Source organism: Phyllostomus hastatus, unplaced genomic scaffold (genome assembly GCF_019186645.2).
Source record: "Phyllostomus hastatus isolate PE091 unplaced genomic scaffold, TTU_PhHast_1.1 phas_contig_80, whole genome shotgun sequence".
Lineage (NCBI taxonomy): Eukaryota > Metazoa > Chordata > Mammalia > Chiroptera > Phyllostomidae > Phyllostomus > Phyllostomus hastatus.
In genome coordinates, this window is record NW_025333960.1 from 30,992,717 (window position 1) to 31,010,133 (window position 17,417).

The following is a 17,417-nucleotide window of genomic DNA, read 5'->3' on the forward strand; positions in this document are numbered from 1 at the left end:
GGCTCCCTAGGGTCCCTTCCCACCAGCCACCTCCTTCCTGCCACGAAGACCTGTCTTCACGCAGCTGTTGTTTCAGTGCAGTTGTGTAACCTACAGGAGCTTCGTGGATTAAAAAAAAAATTTTTTTAAACAGAGATTGGGAAAGAAAAGAGACACAGATGCTTTTAAGTTTTAAGTCAGAAAGAACATGGATTGTGGAGAATAAAGCCCTCAGGGCAGGGGACCCTGGCACCAGGATCTCGGGAACCTAACGGATGCAAATGCCTAAACAAAAGCAGGAGGGATGGTGCTCAGAAATGTGGTAGGACTTCCCACCCCTTGGAAAAGTCAAGAAGCCCTGGGTGAGCCACTCAGCCTGCTGATGAGTGGTCTGGCCCTTCAGCCCCTCCCACCCCTCCCACCCCTCCCTAAACTAGATCGCCTGCCTGGGGCCTAGCCTGGCCCTCAGCCGCCCCTGCCCCAGGCTGCTCTCTGAGCACCTGCTTCCTCCGGGCTGTGCTGCCTTCTGTCTGACTCGGACTTCCCAAGCTGAATGCTAGGTAAGGGCTTTTCTTACAGATTGGTCCCAAACAAAGCAGGGATTCACATACACAGAAGATCTGCCCCGACACTGGCTTTGGGGCTGGTGTTCAGGGGAAAACATTACAATCTGCAGCTTGAGAAATCCCAGTGGGAATAGGGAAGGGCAGGTTGACAAACAGGGTTCCCAGGTCTGAAGAAGGAGGTGGGGAGAGGCTGTGGAGTTGCTTTTCTTCTTGATAGTTTTTAAGAACAGGAGGGACTGGGTGAGAGGCCCGTTCATGGGGGAGGGGGGGCATGATGGGGCCTGGGGCCGCCCCTGGCTGATGGGGTGCCACATCCTGGCCCAGAGGGCAGTTAGCTACGCTGCAGCCAAAGGTTGGCCATGGCCTCTTGCCGGGGCCCCTGGGGCCCGCCACAGCTGTGGGAAGGGAGGATGGGGATGTCGTTGTCTGGATGAGTTGAGGGTGCTGGGGGTCTGCAAGCTCTGATCGGAGGTGAAGTGGAAATGCACCCCAACACATACACATTCACACAGGTGCCCACAGTGGAGTATGCACAGTACCCGGCTTCCAGGGGCTTCTGTGGGGACACAGAAGGAGGGGCGGGTGATGGCGGGGTATTTCCTGCTCTGAGAGGAAGACTCCTTCCCCTTTAGGCAGCTGCTTTGGGGCCGCAGTCACTGGACCCCTTCTCAGCCCAGGGTCGCACCCTCTGCACTGGGAGGGGGTTAGCGCTGCTCTTCTGGAGTCTCCAGGGGCGAAACTAGGGCGAGGAGTGGTTGAACTCCTGAAGTGGAATTGGGTTGGAGGGACAAACGAGTCTGCTCTTTGGGCCTGAGCCCCTGCCCACCCACACCCCACGGGCCAGGGGAACCTCGCCCAGGGCATCCTGCAGGGAGTGCACACTTGCCCTTCACGCCTTTCCTCATGCCTTCCCCACCCTTCTCCCTGCGCTGGTCTCAGTCAAAGTAGCCCTTAATGCCTGCTGTCCAGTGTCATTTCAGATTTCGCTTCCCAGGGTCATTTCAGATTACTCAGCCCAGGGTCGCAGACTCGTGGTCTTCAGCTTTCTGTTTTGTGTACCCCTCCCACCGGGCTCAGGGCTTCCTAGCTGGGCCTGAGGGCTTCCTGTTCACCCAGGAGCTTTTGTGAAGTGAGTCATTTGTTGCCTTTTAAGAGAGGAAAATTGAAAGTTCTGTATATTGAATTTTCATAACATGGGATTGGACTGCACATCCATTTCATCTAAATGCTAGCTCACTAAATTGCCTCCCTAGAGTATGGGACTAAAAAGCTAGAAAAGTCCAGAAGTGGGAGACCCAGCATCTGGGGTGAAGAGTGTGACCACAGGGCTCCTGGGTCCCCAGGACATGGTAGGAGCAGGGAGCTGCCCCCCCGGGGCCCAAACCCATCAGCGGGTCCCCAGCAGCCCCTGGGAGGCCTCCCAGACAGCGCCTTGCCTGTGCCTGCAAATAAAACAATGCTCGGAGAAGAAATAAGGAACTTAATAGGATTTAAAAAGCTGCAGGAACCAATGGGGCTACAGATGGTGGAGGGGCCGGGAGGACGGAATCCGCCACGGTTTTATGGCGAAGAATGTGGCCTCAGGAGGGCCTCGGAGCCACGGTCACAGGCACTGTGTCCAACCTCATTAGCTAGCCCAGCGGGACTCTGCTGCCACACTAGTGCTGGCCACTGTGAGGGGGGACAGGTGCCCTGAAGATGCCATTAAATGAGCGGGGCAGCAAAAGGCTGCAAGGACGCTGCTTGGCTAAGTGACTGGGCCTGCACTTGCCTCCCGGACCCACATGGAAAGGAATGACTCACACCTGCCCCCAGCCGTCCCAGGTCTTCCCGACCCTGCCCAGGTCCTGCCAGAGATAGAGAGGAGGGCACGAGCAGGGGCTGGTGGGGAGGAGTCCCAGGTCTGGAATGGATGGCAGCAGGGAATGGAAGCCCTAGGTAATTTTGAAGGACTTCGGGAGACACAAAAGAGTTTTCTCCTGCCTCCAGAAGCTTCTCTAGCTGTCCCCAGAGAGTAGCTTACTGCAGCTATCTCTCCAGGGCCCCCTGCATGGCTGGAGCTCTGGGTTGCTCCCCTTGACCTCTCCTGGGCCTCCCCGGGGCCCGGCAGCCAGCATGGGAGCAACAGGGGCTTGCCCTCCCGCCGTGGAGTCTGGCTGAGGCCCTTCTGCCATCTCGGGCCTGCACCCAGCGGCTCCTGCTAGTGCAGCCTGGGCCGGCCATCCCCTTTGCCTCTCTTCCCTCTGCCTGACCGAAGTCTCCTCAGGAAGGCGCACCTGGATGGGCTGGGGAGGGAGTTTGAAGGCCCTGCATCGCATCGCGGAGAGGCCAGGACCTCTCCCCCAGCTCAGGCCTCAGGTGTCCCAGCCGAAGGCCCCCAGGCCCTGGAGTGGGCTGGGGTGTGCCTGTGCGGTTTCCAGTGTTGGGTCCCTCGGGGGCTGAAGGCCGTGGCGCAGACCCTGGAAGACTGTTTCTCTCCAGTGTCACGCCTGCCCCTTCCAGTGGGGCGACCCCTTGGCAATCCCGAATCCCCTCTTTCCCCATACTCCTTCCTAAGCCATCTTGGTTTCTAACTTCAACTCCTAAGCCAGCCATATTGCTGGGTTTGTTTTTTTTTCCCTATCCTTTCATGGTGATGAGGTAAATCCTGGTGGTCCTGATCTGTGCCCCACCCCCAGCCACTGTGTCCCCAGGGAGCACATTTACCAGGAGTGTGTGTGAGGTTGGGTGTGTGTCTGTGCGTGCCTTTGTCAGTGTGGGTGTCAGCCTGTGGGTGAGGGTGATGGTGGTATGAAAGGTGTTTGACTGCAGAGACGAGGCAAGCGGAGACGAGGCAAGGCCAACCCTCCTAGCGCGGAGCTGGTCACAGGAAGAGGAAGGGCGTGGTTCCCTTGGGGTCAGGGGAGGCAGCCCGCTCCTGCTGCTTCTGCTGCTGTGGGTCTGGCCCTGCTGGGGGTGGGGCCAGGTGGGATCTCCTGAGTCTGCTGCCTCTGGCCTGGCCTCTGCCAGTCCGTCCCTCCTCAAGGTCTCCTACCTGTCTGTTGACATTTTGGGGCCCTTTGAGGCAGGTGGCCACACTCCCCAGCCCCCGCCTTTTCCAGCTCGGCCCAGGGGGACCCCAAACATTTGGAGTCTGTCTCCCTGAAAGGAGCCCACACGACCTGCTGTGGGAGCCTCATCTGGTGGGGGCCTTGTCCAGACACCAGGGAGGATGGCGGGGGGGTCAGGCCTGCAGGACAGCACCTGTGGGCAAGCACCCAGGGTGAAACCGCGAGGCTGCAGGGCCCCTGCTGCCACGGAGAGCCAATTCAAGTGCTGACCGTGAACCAGTTCTTGGGGCTGGTACCTCTGCCTTTGGAGGCAAAGGACACCACGGTGCATGCCCCAGGGGGTGTCCTCACCTCTGAGATGGCTGGGGCAGGGCGCACCTTCAGTCCTCCTCTGGCTGTCTTTCAGTCCCCAGCCTGCCTCACGCCCCTGGCTAGTGGACTGGGTTGCTTATTTGGGGGTGACTCTGAGTTTAAATACGACTTGCTCCCACGAGCTCTGTGAAATTGACTGGGTCCTCCTTGCAGAGGGAGGCTCTTTCTCTTTCGATTTTCTTTCCCTACCTAGCTGGAGCCTTGGCTCTTCGTGGTGGTCACAGGGGCCGTCTCCTCTCTTCCTGCCTGAGGACATTACAGCTGGGATACCCTGTCTTGTCCCCCGCTCCACCCCCAATCAGGATCAGTGGCTCCTGTTTCTGATGGAGGCATGCCCAACCCCCAGCCTTGTGTAGAATGCCCTATTTTTACTAGCCCTCACTGTCTCCAGCCAAGTCTACACCTTTTGGTCCAATTCACACTTCCTCCAGGAAGCCCTCCCTGCCTATTCCAGGCCAAAATGAGGTATCCCTTCTCTGATCTCCTTGTCTAGCCTGGTCTTGCCTCCCTCATCTAAGACCCTGCTCCTCTACCTTCAGTTGCCTTTAAAATAGGCCTGGAGGCATGCCAAATGCCTGTGGTGTTTTCCCAGTGCCCCCTGAGTCAGAGTGACTCTCCCAGGAGCCAGAAATATAGAACCTGATGAGGGTGACTGACAGGCAAGGGTTTGCATTCTGGCTCTGCCGTCCTCTCGCTGTGTGAGTTAGAACAAGTTAGGTAGCCTCCTGTGCCTTGGTTTGCACCTTTAAGTGGGGCCAATAACTTCCACTTCCCAAAGTTCTTCTATGGACTGAACATTTTGTTTAAAACCTTAGCCCTCAGTGGGCGCTCTGGAAACAGCAGCTTTACTGGATAGCGCCCCGCCCATCCCTGGACAAGGAGTGGGGGCTCCGAGGGGATACCAGGCAGAGACAGGACCGGAAGCCCAGACCAGCCCAAGACCTGCTGTCCTGCAGTCTTTCTGGGGAGCCCCCGCCAAGCACCCAGCCTGCCCCTCTCCCTTACGTTCAGCGCATTACAAATCCCTCATCTCTACTCCATCCTCTCTGGCAGTAAGGTTGGAGCCAAGCCCACCCCAGAGAAAAAAGAACTGAACCCCCCATACCATTCTGGATAGGATGGCAGCCTGTTGGCATCAGCTTGCAATTCATGAGAAACCACAGCCCTGAGAGTCAGAGTGCTGCCCCCTCCACCCCCCACAGAACTCCTGCCAACACACCCCACGCCCATCTGTCCCAGACCGCTCCTGTGTGTCTGTGGGCTGGTGTGGCCATGGGAGCTTCTAGAAGCATGAGATTTGGAACAAGAAGCTGGAATCCTGATGTGACATCAGTGGGCCGTGGCCTCCCTCGGTGGTGGACAAGGCCGGGAGTCACCTTTGTCCTCCCCCAGCCCAAGGTCCCAACCTGCACCCCAAATCCCAAGCAGAACACACATCTCTTTGTGCTGCTCTTGAGCACTTAGGTGTGGGCACTTAGAGTGTGGCTGGTGAACAGTCCTAAAGACACATGTGTCCCAGGGCCTTTGGGACACTGTGCAGCCTCTGTAACAGGTGCTGGAGCTGGGGTGAGGGGAGCCGGCGTGGGGCAAACCCCCCTCTCCCTCCGGGCCACGTACTTTTCCCACCTCCCCCTTCCTCCTCCCAGCTGTGCCCCCAGTGCCCTCCCATCATCCCCAACCCCCTTTCTTCCCGTTCTCTTACCTCCTCCCTCCTCCTGCCCCCTTTCCCTTCAGTGTCCCCACAGCGTTCCTCCTCGTCCCGCTCCCACCCCTGCCTTCCAGACCCTTCTCCTGCTCCCATCCCTTTCCTCTCTCTTAACGCTCACCTCTTCCCCAGCCCCTCCACCCAGATGAAGTATTTAATGGATATTAAATTATTTTAAACTGACTTTCGCTTTTTTAAAAAACTAGCTTGGTGATAGTGCTGACTCAGGATCATTGCACTGTTTAATATTGAATATGCAATTAATAGATAGATGTTTAGGTTTGGCTCTGCTTCCCCCCTTTCTACCGCAGGAAGAATAAAAGAGCTGATTAATCGGGTTTGGGGCAAGTGTCAGTGGCAGGAGATGTATGGGAGAAAGGAGATGAGGTTAGCAACTTGGAGTCAGAGAGCTATTGCCTCGGAGGCAAGGGAAGGGAGAGCGGGTTTGAGTTAGAGCTCAGTGTGGCCTCGCTGGGCGGCGGGGTTCCCGCCACCCTGCTCCGCTTCTGCAGAAAACTGGCTGGAGTTTGAGCTGTCTTCTCTGCACGCTGGGTGGGGGGCTCTCCTGGGGCTGACTTCTCATCCCAGGTGTGGAATCTCCCCTCCTTCAAAGCTACTTCCTCCCAGGCCTCTGGCGGCCCCTGCCTGAGGGGGCCCCTGTCTGGGGCAGCAGGCGGCACTTACTCTACCTGCCTGGAATGGGGTTCTTGGCTGCGTCCCGATCCTACTACACGAACAGGTGTTGCAGGTGAGTCATTGCATGATGGGGTGACAGGGGCCGAGGCCCTACTGGGCCCACCTCCCAAAGGTGGCCTTCAGAAGAAGCCCCAGCTCTGCCCCGTGCCACCGAGGAGAAGCCCTGCAGGAGGCCCTGGCCAGACAGCGCCCCTCCCCCCGGCAGGGCTGGGGCGCCTGGCCCTGGGTGTTGGAGCAGCTCTGTGTATGGACAAAACCAAAACAACTGGACACCCAGGAAAGGGGCAGGAGCAGCAGCGTGAACCAGGTGGGCCCTGCTGGTCAGGCCCTTCATGCCCAAACCATCTCGACTCCTGAACTTACCCATCTCCACTAGCAGGATGGGCAGCTCTCAGTGGGCCTGAGGGAGGCGCGTCTGTGCCATGGGACATGGACCCCTTGGGGGGCAGGAACAAGACACCGGCTGGGCCCTGGTGGGTGGGACTCGAGGCCTGGTTGAGCCCCTGTGTGCGTAGGGGTGCCCCCCGCAGTGGAAGGGACAGTCTCCTCGAGGAGAACGGGGCCTGGTGTTTAGTGTGAGGCTGTGCGCTGCTGCTCTGCCCCCTTTCAGGCATCTACCCCTGAATCGAGCTCCAGGACCTTGCCCTCAGCAGTCCAACACCCCGTGGGAGCCTGTCTCAGACTTGCTTTCTCTGGCCTGAACCCTCCCATTTCCCACCGCCATTGCCTACCTCCCGACCCAGCACCCTTTCACGGGTCAAGTTCAGTTACAGTGGGGCTTTCCTTGGTGACACAGAAGTGGGAGGAGCACCTTTTCAGCGTCCTAAAGGCGGCAGAAGAGTGGCCTTTAGGACACGCTAGTGGTTACTCACTCACGGAAAGGACTGAACCCCACCATCCAGCAGACCCTGTGAAGGGAAGTCACTCTCCCTTCCCTTCACTGTCTCCCCCACACCAGTCACCCAGAGCTCCAAAACCCCATCCCAACTCTGAGGGGGGGAGGACAGGAGGAGGCTGCGGGAGTCGCTGCATTGCTGCATTGCTGCGTTGGGGAGCGGGAGGCAGGAAGTGGGAGGAGGGGGCAGAGACAAGTGGGCCCTCACGTGAAGGGGGCTGGCGCAGGCAGCTACTACCTCCTCGGCTCTCGCTGTCCGCAGGCTTCACCTGGATCGGCCGGTTCATCTGCAACAGAGCACAGGGGGGCAGTGTCAGAGCAGGCGTGGGGGTGGGAGGCAGACACACCCACACCCAAAGGTTCACAGGTATGCAGGCACACAGACCACACCGACTGATACATGCAAGTGGACACCCATGCAGCTGCAAACCTGAACTTCTTCTCTAAACCACACCCATTTCCCTTCGCCTGCATGGTCCCTGGGGCAGGAGGGTTTCTGTGGATTGGAGACTGTGTGGTGTCCCTGTCCCAGTTTGAGCAGCTCTTATTGGCCTGTGACATCAGAGTCTGAGGTGGCCCCGCAGCGCACCTCTGGCTGACCCCGGGTCACAGCTGGCTTTGCCGAAAGGAGCTGGTTGGTCTCTCGCTGAAGACTGTTCCCTGCCCGGGCCAGGGCACGGCAGCAGGTTTTACCTGACCGCATGCCATCTCAAAGATGTAGGCTGTGAGTCCTGGGTGCCTGAGCTTCTGGGCCACCCAGCTCCTGGTGGATGCAGAGCTCAGGGCTGGGGCTCCTGCCTGCAGCTGGGGCTGCCCCCTTGGGGGTGTGTGAGGAGCTGGCACAGTTACTTGACTCATGTGGTGTCTGGGTGGATACCAGGGCTCAGCCCGAGTCCCCAAGGCTCCAGGACCCTTGCCTCTCTGGGATCCATCTCCATGCCCTGTTCAGGCCACTAGAGGGCTCTGAACTCCAAGCATCCCAGCCTCGCAGGGATGCAAGACAGGCTGTCTTGCATCCTTCCTGATGCTGACCGCACCGGGGTGGGCTCTACAGCCCTGAAGTCCCAAGATATTTCAAGCAATAAAAACAATAGGAATCACACAAATGGAATTGCATTCTATGTGTCTGCCAGTGCTTTTGCCTGCCACGCACCCTTCTTATCCCTTATCCATTTGCATATCTGTCTCAACAAAGTCCTGCAAGGTAGACAGAGCAGGTACTAACACCCCCATTTTATAGATGGAGAAGCAGAGGCAGGACCACCCATGGCAGGGTGAGCCTGGAAACCCGGGTTGCCGGGGCTATTTTGGGGATTCTGTCCTGCACTGGGTGACTTTTTGTTACCAATTCTCCTCATGTCCAGAGGCTGGGCTAGCCAGTCACAAGCTTCCTCAGGCCTTCTGGTCTCTGATTCGAAGTGAGTTTTGGCTGCGTCACGACAACTGGGTGGGGGAGTGCGGGTGCTGGTGAGTCAGCAAGGTGACAACAAGGAAGGGCAGACTCACCGCTGGGAAGGACAGAGGCAGAAGGCAGGGCACAGAACAGAGGAAAAGGAGCCAGGTGGCCAGGGGGACAAGACAGGACACTGGGGGCCAGTCCACTGAGAGGGGGCAGGGTCCCACTGTTTGCCCATGGTCCCCACTTGGCAGGCCTGTGGAGCTGAGGGGAAGAGAGGTGTTGTGTGTGTAAGCTCGGCCAGCAGAGGAAACTGTCACATTAGGGAGAACTCCAATCACAGAGAGAAGGAAGAGGGACATGATGAAGTTCCCGACTTCACCTAGGGTGCCCCTGGCTCCCCCATAAACTACCTCTGTTCCAGTTTCTGAGTGAAGGGTCCCGATGGCTTGGGAGCAGGCATCTGGTTGGGAGAAGGGCTCCGGGAGGGTGCCAGGGCACCCCTGGTCTCCTGCAGTGCTTCCGGGGACTCAGCACTCAAGCCTTTCCTAGACCGTCCCTCCCTCCCTCCTAGATCACCCCTTTCTCCTCATCTCCCCCAAATCTGCTATGTTTTCCTATGGAAAAGCTGACCCGGACCCAGGTCTGGCCATCATCTTCCCTTGGGCACAGTTCTGCACGCAGCTCCCCTGCGTGTGTAATTAGCACACTTCCCCGAGGTGGGGGTATTGTCTCTCCGGTGCCAATGACAAGCCGGAGCCATGTGCAGTGGCAGGTCAGGGATTCAGCTGGGAAGGGGGGGGGCACGGTGTTAACAACGCAAAGGTGCCTCAGCCTGCCCGTATTCGATCTTATTGGACCCCAGTTACTCTGGGAGGAAGTCAGTGAGGACAATGTCCATCTGGCAAGGGGAGTCTGGGGCCAGGTTCCTTGGGCCATCAAATCCCACACAACCTCTTCAGCCAGGCCCCTCACCTCTGGCCTCGGCCACCTCTTGTGTCTCTCCATTCCCTACACCCAAGCACCTTCCTCCTCTAAGTCCACTCCCTTGATTTGCAAGCTTCTCTCCCACACCCCCACTAGCTTCTTCCTCTTGACCTTGAAGCCCCCCTGATACTCTACACAAAAGGTTCCTGAAAAATTCTCTGTTTCATATAGAAGGTACCCTCAAGCCTGGGAACTGAGTGGCAAGAAGAGGAACTCAGGTCCCACACAACACTGCTACACCTGCAAGAGGGACATGAGTGGCTGCTACACACATTACATTGTTGGATTATCGTAACTTCCCCTAGGAGCATGCGACTAGATTGTCCTTAACTTTAAGCAAGGAAATGGAGTTTCAAGAGGTTAAGAAACTAGCCCGAGGTCACACACATGGTAAATGGTGATAGCAAAATGAACTTGAACTCTTGACACCTGACTACATGTCCAGGAGATGCTGGGAACCAGGCGTGATAGGGTTGGGGATGGTCCAGGGGAGGTCAAAGCAGAAGAGGGGCGAGCAGGGGGCCAGGTGGGGGGTTCAGGCTTTCCCGGCAGGAAAAGGGGAAAGCACAGCTGAGGAGGGGCAGGTGGAGGTGTGGGAACCGGAGCCGGCTGGGTGTCCCCAAGATGTCCCTTTCAGGTGGACACTGCACTCTGAGCCCACTCCATGGTGACTGTCCCTTCCCCCACTGCTGCTCCTCTGTCTGGTGTCCCCCTGGCCACTGTAACACCCTTCCAGGAGGGCCTGGGGCTGGGGGCGGGTGGGGGCTGGCTGTGGTACAGGCGCGACTGATTCTCCTGCTAAGGTGTCATCAGTGTCCCCATGTCCCCCGTGGCTTTCAGCCTGGGCCATGCCTCCAGGGGCCTGAGTGGGGTTTGGTGACCCAGGATGCCCTTCCGTGGGTCAGACCTCAGGGGACAGATCACTGACTCTTGCCCACCGTGTTGCTGGTTCTGCAGGGTGGAGAGCCAGTGGTCCTGGCCCAGGATCTGGGCCCCTCCGCTCCCAACCACAGCAGAAGGTTGGCGGCGCCTGCCCTCCCAGGCCCCTTCTGTTCGGGTTCTGGCGCCCCGCCCCAGCCCACTCCTGCCACTTTTTGCATCAACACATACCCATGCATTAAACAAGACATTCCATTAATTTCTTCATCATCATAACTTAAGCTGGGACATACCCTTTAAATATTCATTCAGCTATGAAAACTGGGCATTAAAATTTTAATAATGTCAAGCTCATTTGAACCAGGCTCCTTGGGGACGATTACGATACAATTAGAATAAATACGATGATTGAGCTGGTCCAGTGGCTTCACCTGGCCATGCAGCGCAGCTCCCCGAGGAAGGCGAGGCCTGTGGCCAGTGGGCAGACAAACTGACAGACAGGCCAGCCCCGCTCTTAGATTGGATTTCCCCCTCCCTCCCACACTCTGTCCCTTCCCTCTGTTCCCAGCCAGCCACACCTGCCTCCCACAGGTGTCTGCAGGTCGCTGTGAGCCAGGCTGCAGGAGTGTGCCGCCCCCCTCTGGGGAGATGGTCCTGATTCATAGGCACTTCCTGTTACTCCTTTCCCCATCCTCCAGGGACCACCTGGGCTGTGCTCCTGGGCTTGCTCTTCTGTGAGAGCCCTTTCCCTGTCTGTCTCCCCTTCCTCCCCTTCTGTCTGTGGGGCTCCCAGAGGCTGGAACAGGCACCTCACCAGAGCAGGGCCAGCTGCAGAGGGGCTCGCTGGCCCTTGAGAGCCCAGATGCGCCCTGTCACCCAATCAGGTAGGGACTGCCTTCACTAGCTCCTCTCCTGCTGCTACCATCTTCCTGAGGGCTGGGCAGGGAGCGGGGTGGGCAGAGTGCTGCTCTGTCCCTCTGCCTGATGCCAGCCTCCACCAGCGCTGGGGAGAGCTCCTGGACGCCTGCTCCAGAACTCACTCGCTTCACTTGGGGCAGCCCTCCCCGCCCGCAGGGCCACTCGGGGTCCTCCTCCACCTGTCCTCTCAGCTTTGCACCGGCCTGTGTCACCAACCCAGAGCTGTCTCTGAAGTAAAAGGACCTGGAAAGTTCCCTGTTGCTCCTCACTGGCCATCCAAACCCAGCTCTTCCTCAATGAGACTCTCCTGGTTATCTCTCGGCCCTGCAGTTTTCTCTCTCTCTGCATCTCTCTCGTGTGGGTGTAGGCACGCAAACACATGTGCGTGCTTAGAGAGTACTTGTGTGACATCACAGACACATTTAAAAAAATCATGTAGGCTGGGGACTGAAGGAGATAAGGGGGGAAACTATGCAGTGCCTGCTGCGTAGTAGGCTCTCAACCAGCATCAGCCTCCACATTGCTGTCCAATCTGTGTTCCAGAAATGCCCTGGGGAGATCTGGGCCAGGGAGGGGAGTGCTGGGCGGGGGGACAGCCAGAGGGCTCTCCAGCCAGCAGCGGAGCCCCCAGATATAATTCCAGGGTGATGTCCAAACCTCAACGCCTACGGTCCTTTCTGGCTTCTTTTGGGATGCGTGAGTGCCTGGTGATGCCTAGCTCCCTCCTTACCAGAAGGACTTGCATATTCTCAAGTCACGAAGTCATGTGGTGATGAGGATTTCTCTCCAGTCCAAACCTGCAGCCTCCAGTGGAGGCAGCTTTCATCTTTGTGCCCGCCCACCCACGCCTGGGTGTGCTTGTGAGGAGCCTGGCTTCTAGTCTTCATCCATCCCCGCTGCTGGTTTTCATCACCCCCGACCTGAAGAACTCCCGTCTTAGGTTGTCTGCCCCCCACCCCCGCTCACAGGATGGGGGTAGGAACGTGAAGCGGCAGACCCCGTGTGCTGGGGCTCACTGGGGTGTCTGAGCCCCGGTCCCAGCAGCATTGCTGCTGTGGGAAGAGAGACATAATTTGCAAGCCTTTTTGTTGGAAAAGCAAGGAAAAAAGCACCATTAAATCACTAAGATATAAAGCTTTCGCTTTCTTTCACAATCTCTCTCTTGACATGTCATGGTATTTTTATTTGCTGTTTGATGTCGTTTAAAGTAAAGAAAAATATAAATTTTAAATTATTAGCATGGATTCTACCATTCATCTTTATTTTGTGCAATGCCAGTTTTAAATGCAAATATCAGAACATTTAAGTCCTATGCAGAGTCATCAAAATTGCACAATTTGTTTTTCATGGCATGTACCTGGAGGGTGTCTTGAGCTGGCCAGAGGAGACAAAGGCTGGCCGGACCCAGGAAGATTAAGGAGGAAGAGAGGATCTCCTCTGGCATGGAGACCCCTCACATGTACCCAGAGCCCCACCCTGGAACATCGGGGGGCAGGTTGGGCCAGAGGACTGCTGGGTTGCCCTGCCACTGCCCACAGACTGACATGTTGCATCTCGGCTGAGGAGGAAGCCTGACTTCACCTCTGCTCCTGGCAGCCCCACAGTGAGCAGGAAGCTCTCAAGGGTGTTGTAAATGCTATGCCAGGAACTCTCTAGGTCCCGGGGCAAGAGGACGACCCCACTGAGACATGACCTCTGTGGGCCAGCCAGACACACCACAACGCTGCAGGCTGCACCGCGGTTAAGCAGACCCAGCCCTCCCAAAGCTGCACCCACGCCACTGCTGGCTGGCCTCAAAGGCAGAGTGACTGCAGGTGGGACCCAGGTGTGCATGGATTGGGCGAGTGGTGAGAGGTGGGGCTGTGCATGAGCAGAGGCCCCATGACCCCTGCATGTGCTCCTTTGTCCTGTGACTTCACTTAGAAAACACAAGTTCAAAGACAAAATTTTATAAATTTCAAGATGGTGACTGCAGAGCAGTAAGCCCTGAGCACCAGACGCCTCTGAGCGTGGGGCCCTGTGGGACACACAGGTTGCAAGTCTGTGAAGCTGCCTCATTGAATACGGTGTCTTCCTGGGTCCCCATCACCCTGGATGTTTCTCCTGCCCACCAACTCCAGAGATCGGGCGTGCTCAGCATTGCTCAGGGCCCCGTGTACATGCTCCTGCCACAGAAAGATCGCTCCTTAAGACTTATCTTTTAAAGATGTACTTTGGAGAGTTTTGGGAAAACAGACTGAGAGTTTCCAGCCTGTGGTGGAAAAGGCTGGTGGTGAGGACACAATCTCCAAGCTGGACTCACTGGAGAGCTCACCATTGAGGCTCCAGGAGGGGCGGCTCTCCAGCAGCTCTGCCCTCTGTCTGGACTCTGCACTTAGCAAATTGTAATTAACAGATTAATTAATAGAGATATTATTTGTTCAAAGCCCCAGGAGAGCAGATTCTGCTCCTGTGCCCTGCTGGAGTCCCAGTGCTGTGCATAGTAGGCTCTCTGCAAGTGTGGAAGGAGGGGATGAACCCTTGCCCCAGGCCCCTGATGAGAAGGGACCGCAGGGGAATGGCAAAAGCAGTGCACATTATTTGTAGCTTGTTGTAAATATATTGACGTTTTAATTACCTCCTTAATAAACCACATATGGTTCATTCCATAGAGAAGGGTTAGAAATTCAAGGAGGCCAGCCTGTTGCCATCATGAAGTTCTGACTCAAGGACACGCCCAGTGGTCATTGCAGAGTGACAGCTGCCTTTGCTGGAGCCCTCTGACCACAGTCCACCCTGGCCAGGACAGCGGGTGGCACCCATCCCAGGGCGTGAGGGGCGGATCCCCGGGCTGCCTATGGGTGCAGCAGCTTTGGCTCCCTTTTCTGCCTGGCAACCTCTCAAGCTGCCTCAGCTCTCTGCTTCCCCAGGGGCCTTGCCATTTAAATTAGGTGTCCCATCAACTTCCCATTCTTTGCTTCATTGTGTTGCCACCACCTGGGACAATAGGGTTCATATGGCCCCACATTTGTGGATTTATTTGTTCAATGCTTGCCTCCTTTTTATGAGGAACGGCCCAGCCCATTTTGTTCCTGGGGTACACCCAGGCCTGACGTGACGCCCGGCACACAGTAGGTGTTCAATAAATGCCCACTGACCAAATGGATGACTGCATCCTCTGTTGTGCCCCTTCCCCACATTGGTCAGCTCCTGCCTCAGACACTCGCCTGTGGCTGAAGTGCCCAGAGGCTGGAAGCAGCCGGGCAGACAGCCCTGTTTCCGGCCAAAAGAGCGAAGCCCTTTAATCCTCCCTCCTCCAGCAAAGTGGCTTTGTTGTACCTTCGGATTAGGAAGGGTTTATTGAAGCAGCGATCACCGCTTAAGAGAGGAGACAGCCTGTGAGCACAGACCAGACAGAAGAACCCAAGGTTCCTGTTAAAATATGCAAGCCCACAGCCCATTGAAATGCAAACCCTCCAGATAAGATTTTTAAATAACCCTGGGTCTGCTCCCACTGCCCTCTTTGCGGAAGCCATCTGATGCTCACGGGTCGGACAGGTGCCAGCGTGTAGGCCCTGTCCGCTCTTCACCCCTCTCCTCACTCAGGGCGCCCCGCTGCCACTGGCTGGGGCTGGCCTCCAGCCAGGGTGCTCCGTCGGTCCCTCGGCCAAATACTTGAGATTGCTTCCGAGTCACCCATGGCATCGTCTGCCCCCCTCCCCGTGCTGGCCGCCAGGCCCTCTCCCTTCCCCGTCTTACCCTCATCTTCACCTCCTCTCTCATCTGTCTAAAGAGTACAGCCCTAGCCTGCGTGTTTCCCTCCAGCAAGCCTTCTGTGGCTGGGTCCTCCCTAGTCACACAAGTCTCTCTGTGAGTCATCATTGCCCCTGCACTCATTTTGGCCTACTGCTGTCAAAGTGGCCTCCAGGGGAGGGCGGGGAGGGGGCTGAGAAGCAGCACAGGCCCCGGGCTGCCTTAACAACACAGCCGTGGCCCTGGCCTGAGCCTTCTGGCTCTGAGTCAGGGCCGGAGGGTGTGGACCTGCACCGGCTGTGGCCCTGTGTCTGCATGGGGTGGGGGGGGTGGGAGTGGGAAGTATGGGACTGGCAAGCGACAGTGATCGAGTTCTCCCTAAGCCCCAGACTTTACACTGACCACGTGATGTGGCTTTTGTCCCTTTGGTCTCTCAGAAGCCAAATTAGCCAGGTGAGCAAACTCATGGGTGAATAGGATGTGGCGGCGGGGGTGGGGCTGGGGCAGGTGGGGGTAGGGCACATTCAGGGGCAGGAGGCCTGGGTGAGATGAGGGAAGGACCAGCAGCGGGCCAAAGAGGGTGAGGAGAGTCTCCTCCTGTGAGTGAGCAGGCAGGTCAGCTGGAGGCAGGGCACCCGTGTGACCTCAGGAGGGTCTGAGCTTGTGCTGTGTACCCTGGCACCCCAGTCAGTTCTTGGCAGGGACAGCGTTCCACGAGGGCACACTCAGAAAGAGCAAGGGCTCAGGGACATGCACAGTGACACCAGGTTAGAGGTGCCTGAGAAATGCTAGTGAGCATTTAGATCAGGGGCATCTAGTGTCATCTTGGTTCCCGGTCCCCTCCTCATCTGCGGGGAGACAGAAGTCCGAGGCTTGTGCATAGGATGTGCTCAGTGGGTCGAAGTAAAATCTCCCCAGTTTGGCCTTCATTCTTGACTCTAGACTGACCCCGGGTCCCAGCCCAAGCCTGGCCTTGTGTGCCCTTCACTCGGAAGGGGATCTGGAGGAAAGGGTGACCAAATCCCAGCATGCTAAATGGTGGAGGTTGAGAGGACACCCTCTCGAGGTGCGTGGAACCTGAGCTGACTGTCACCCAAGGCACAGTGGGGCATCAAGTTCTGTGTGTGTGGTGAGGAGGCAGGTGGGTCACGGAGCCTCATCCTGGCAGCCCGCCAGCCTCCGTGGTCGAACCCCCACCAACAGGCCCCTGGCAGTTGCTATGCAACAGGCTGCTCTGCTCTGCAGTGTCCAGCAACAGCGAAGGCTGGACGGAGCCTATTGGTGGGGCTGTCTGGGGCTGCCCCTCCCCTTCTCCCTGCCTTTCTCTCTCTTATTCCTCTCCAGTCTCCACCCTGTCCTTGCTTTCTGCAATCTAAGTTTACGGAACAGGTTTCCCCTCACCCACAGGGCAAGGATGGGTTGGCACAAACAAAGGAGGCACCCCCCATCCCAGGGGTGTCAGTCAAAGGTCTCTTCTGCTGGCTTCCAGAGGGACGGACTCCCGTTCAGCGTGTTGGTTTCCCTTGCCCCTCCCTCCCTGCCTTCCTCCCCATTGCCACGGAGTTGGGGTTGGGGTTGGGGTCACCTGCGTGGGTAGATGCTTCCTGGGGCTGCGGCAGGTGAGGTCGACGGGACGACACAGTGAGAAGTCGCTAAGGCAGTGCAGTTGGCCCACACACCTCTACCTCCCAGGCAGGGCTCCCTTGGGTCCACACGGCCAAGGGCAGCTTCCCTCTTTGTCTTTTGGCCCATGTCTGTCTCCCTCGCTCCCACCAACACATCAGGGCTGCCTTGGCCAGGGTGGGAGGACCCTTGTGGTCCTAATTACAGCCTGCTTCCGTGGAAACCAAGCTTTTTAGCCGGCACGGCCAGCCTGAGTTGCCGACCCTCTTCAGGGTGGGCGGTGTATGATATATATATATATTTTTAAAAACAGCAGTGGATAGATAATTCTGGGTGAAACAAGCCCAGATTTAGTTGGGAGGCCTGGATTTCAGTCCTGGCTCTGCTGTACACTTGCTTGTATGAGCTGGGGCAGTTCCTTGACCCCTTAGAGTCACCCCTTCCTGGGTGTGCAGGGAGTGGAATGCGGTAGCTCAGGTAACGCCCTTCGCACGGGGCCCAGCCCTGGTCAGTACCTGTTTACTAAATGAGCGACAGCCGTGCTCTCCTCCTCTGCCCCCACTTCCTCCCCCCCACTCCTCTCCTCCTCCTCTCTTAGCATTTCCACCGTTTTTGAGAA

General features: G+C 57.3%; 1 protein-coding gene across 50 annotated transcripts in view; it reads right to left on the reverse strand.

Annotated features, from left to right (window-relative positions):
• Nucleotides 1–17,417, reverse strand: part of CELF4 (CUGBP Elav-like family member 4) — a 295,478-nt gene that overhangs the window by 67,587 nt on the left and 210,474 nt on the right. For 26 of the 50 annotated variants that reach the window (XM_045849723.1, XM_045849721.1, XM_045849748.1 and 23 more), the window contains exon 3: nt 7,472–7,550. In XM_045849723.1, coding sequence (XP_045705679.1) covers nt 7,472–7,550 — 79 coding nt within the window. The remainder of the gene's footprint in view (nt 1–7,471; nt 7,551–17,417) is intronic. The other 24 variants (XM_045849759.1, XM_045849740.1, XM_045849719.1 and 21 more) reach the window with 1 other exon arrangement.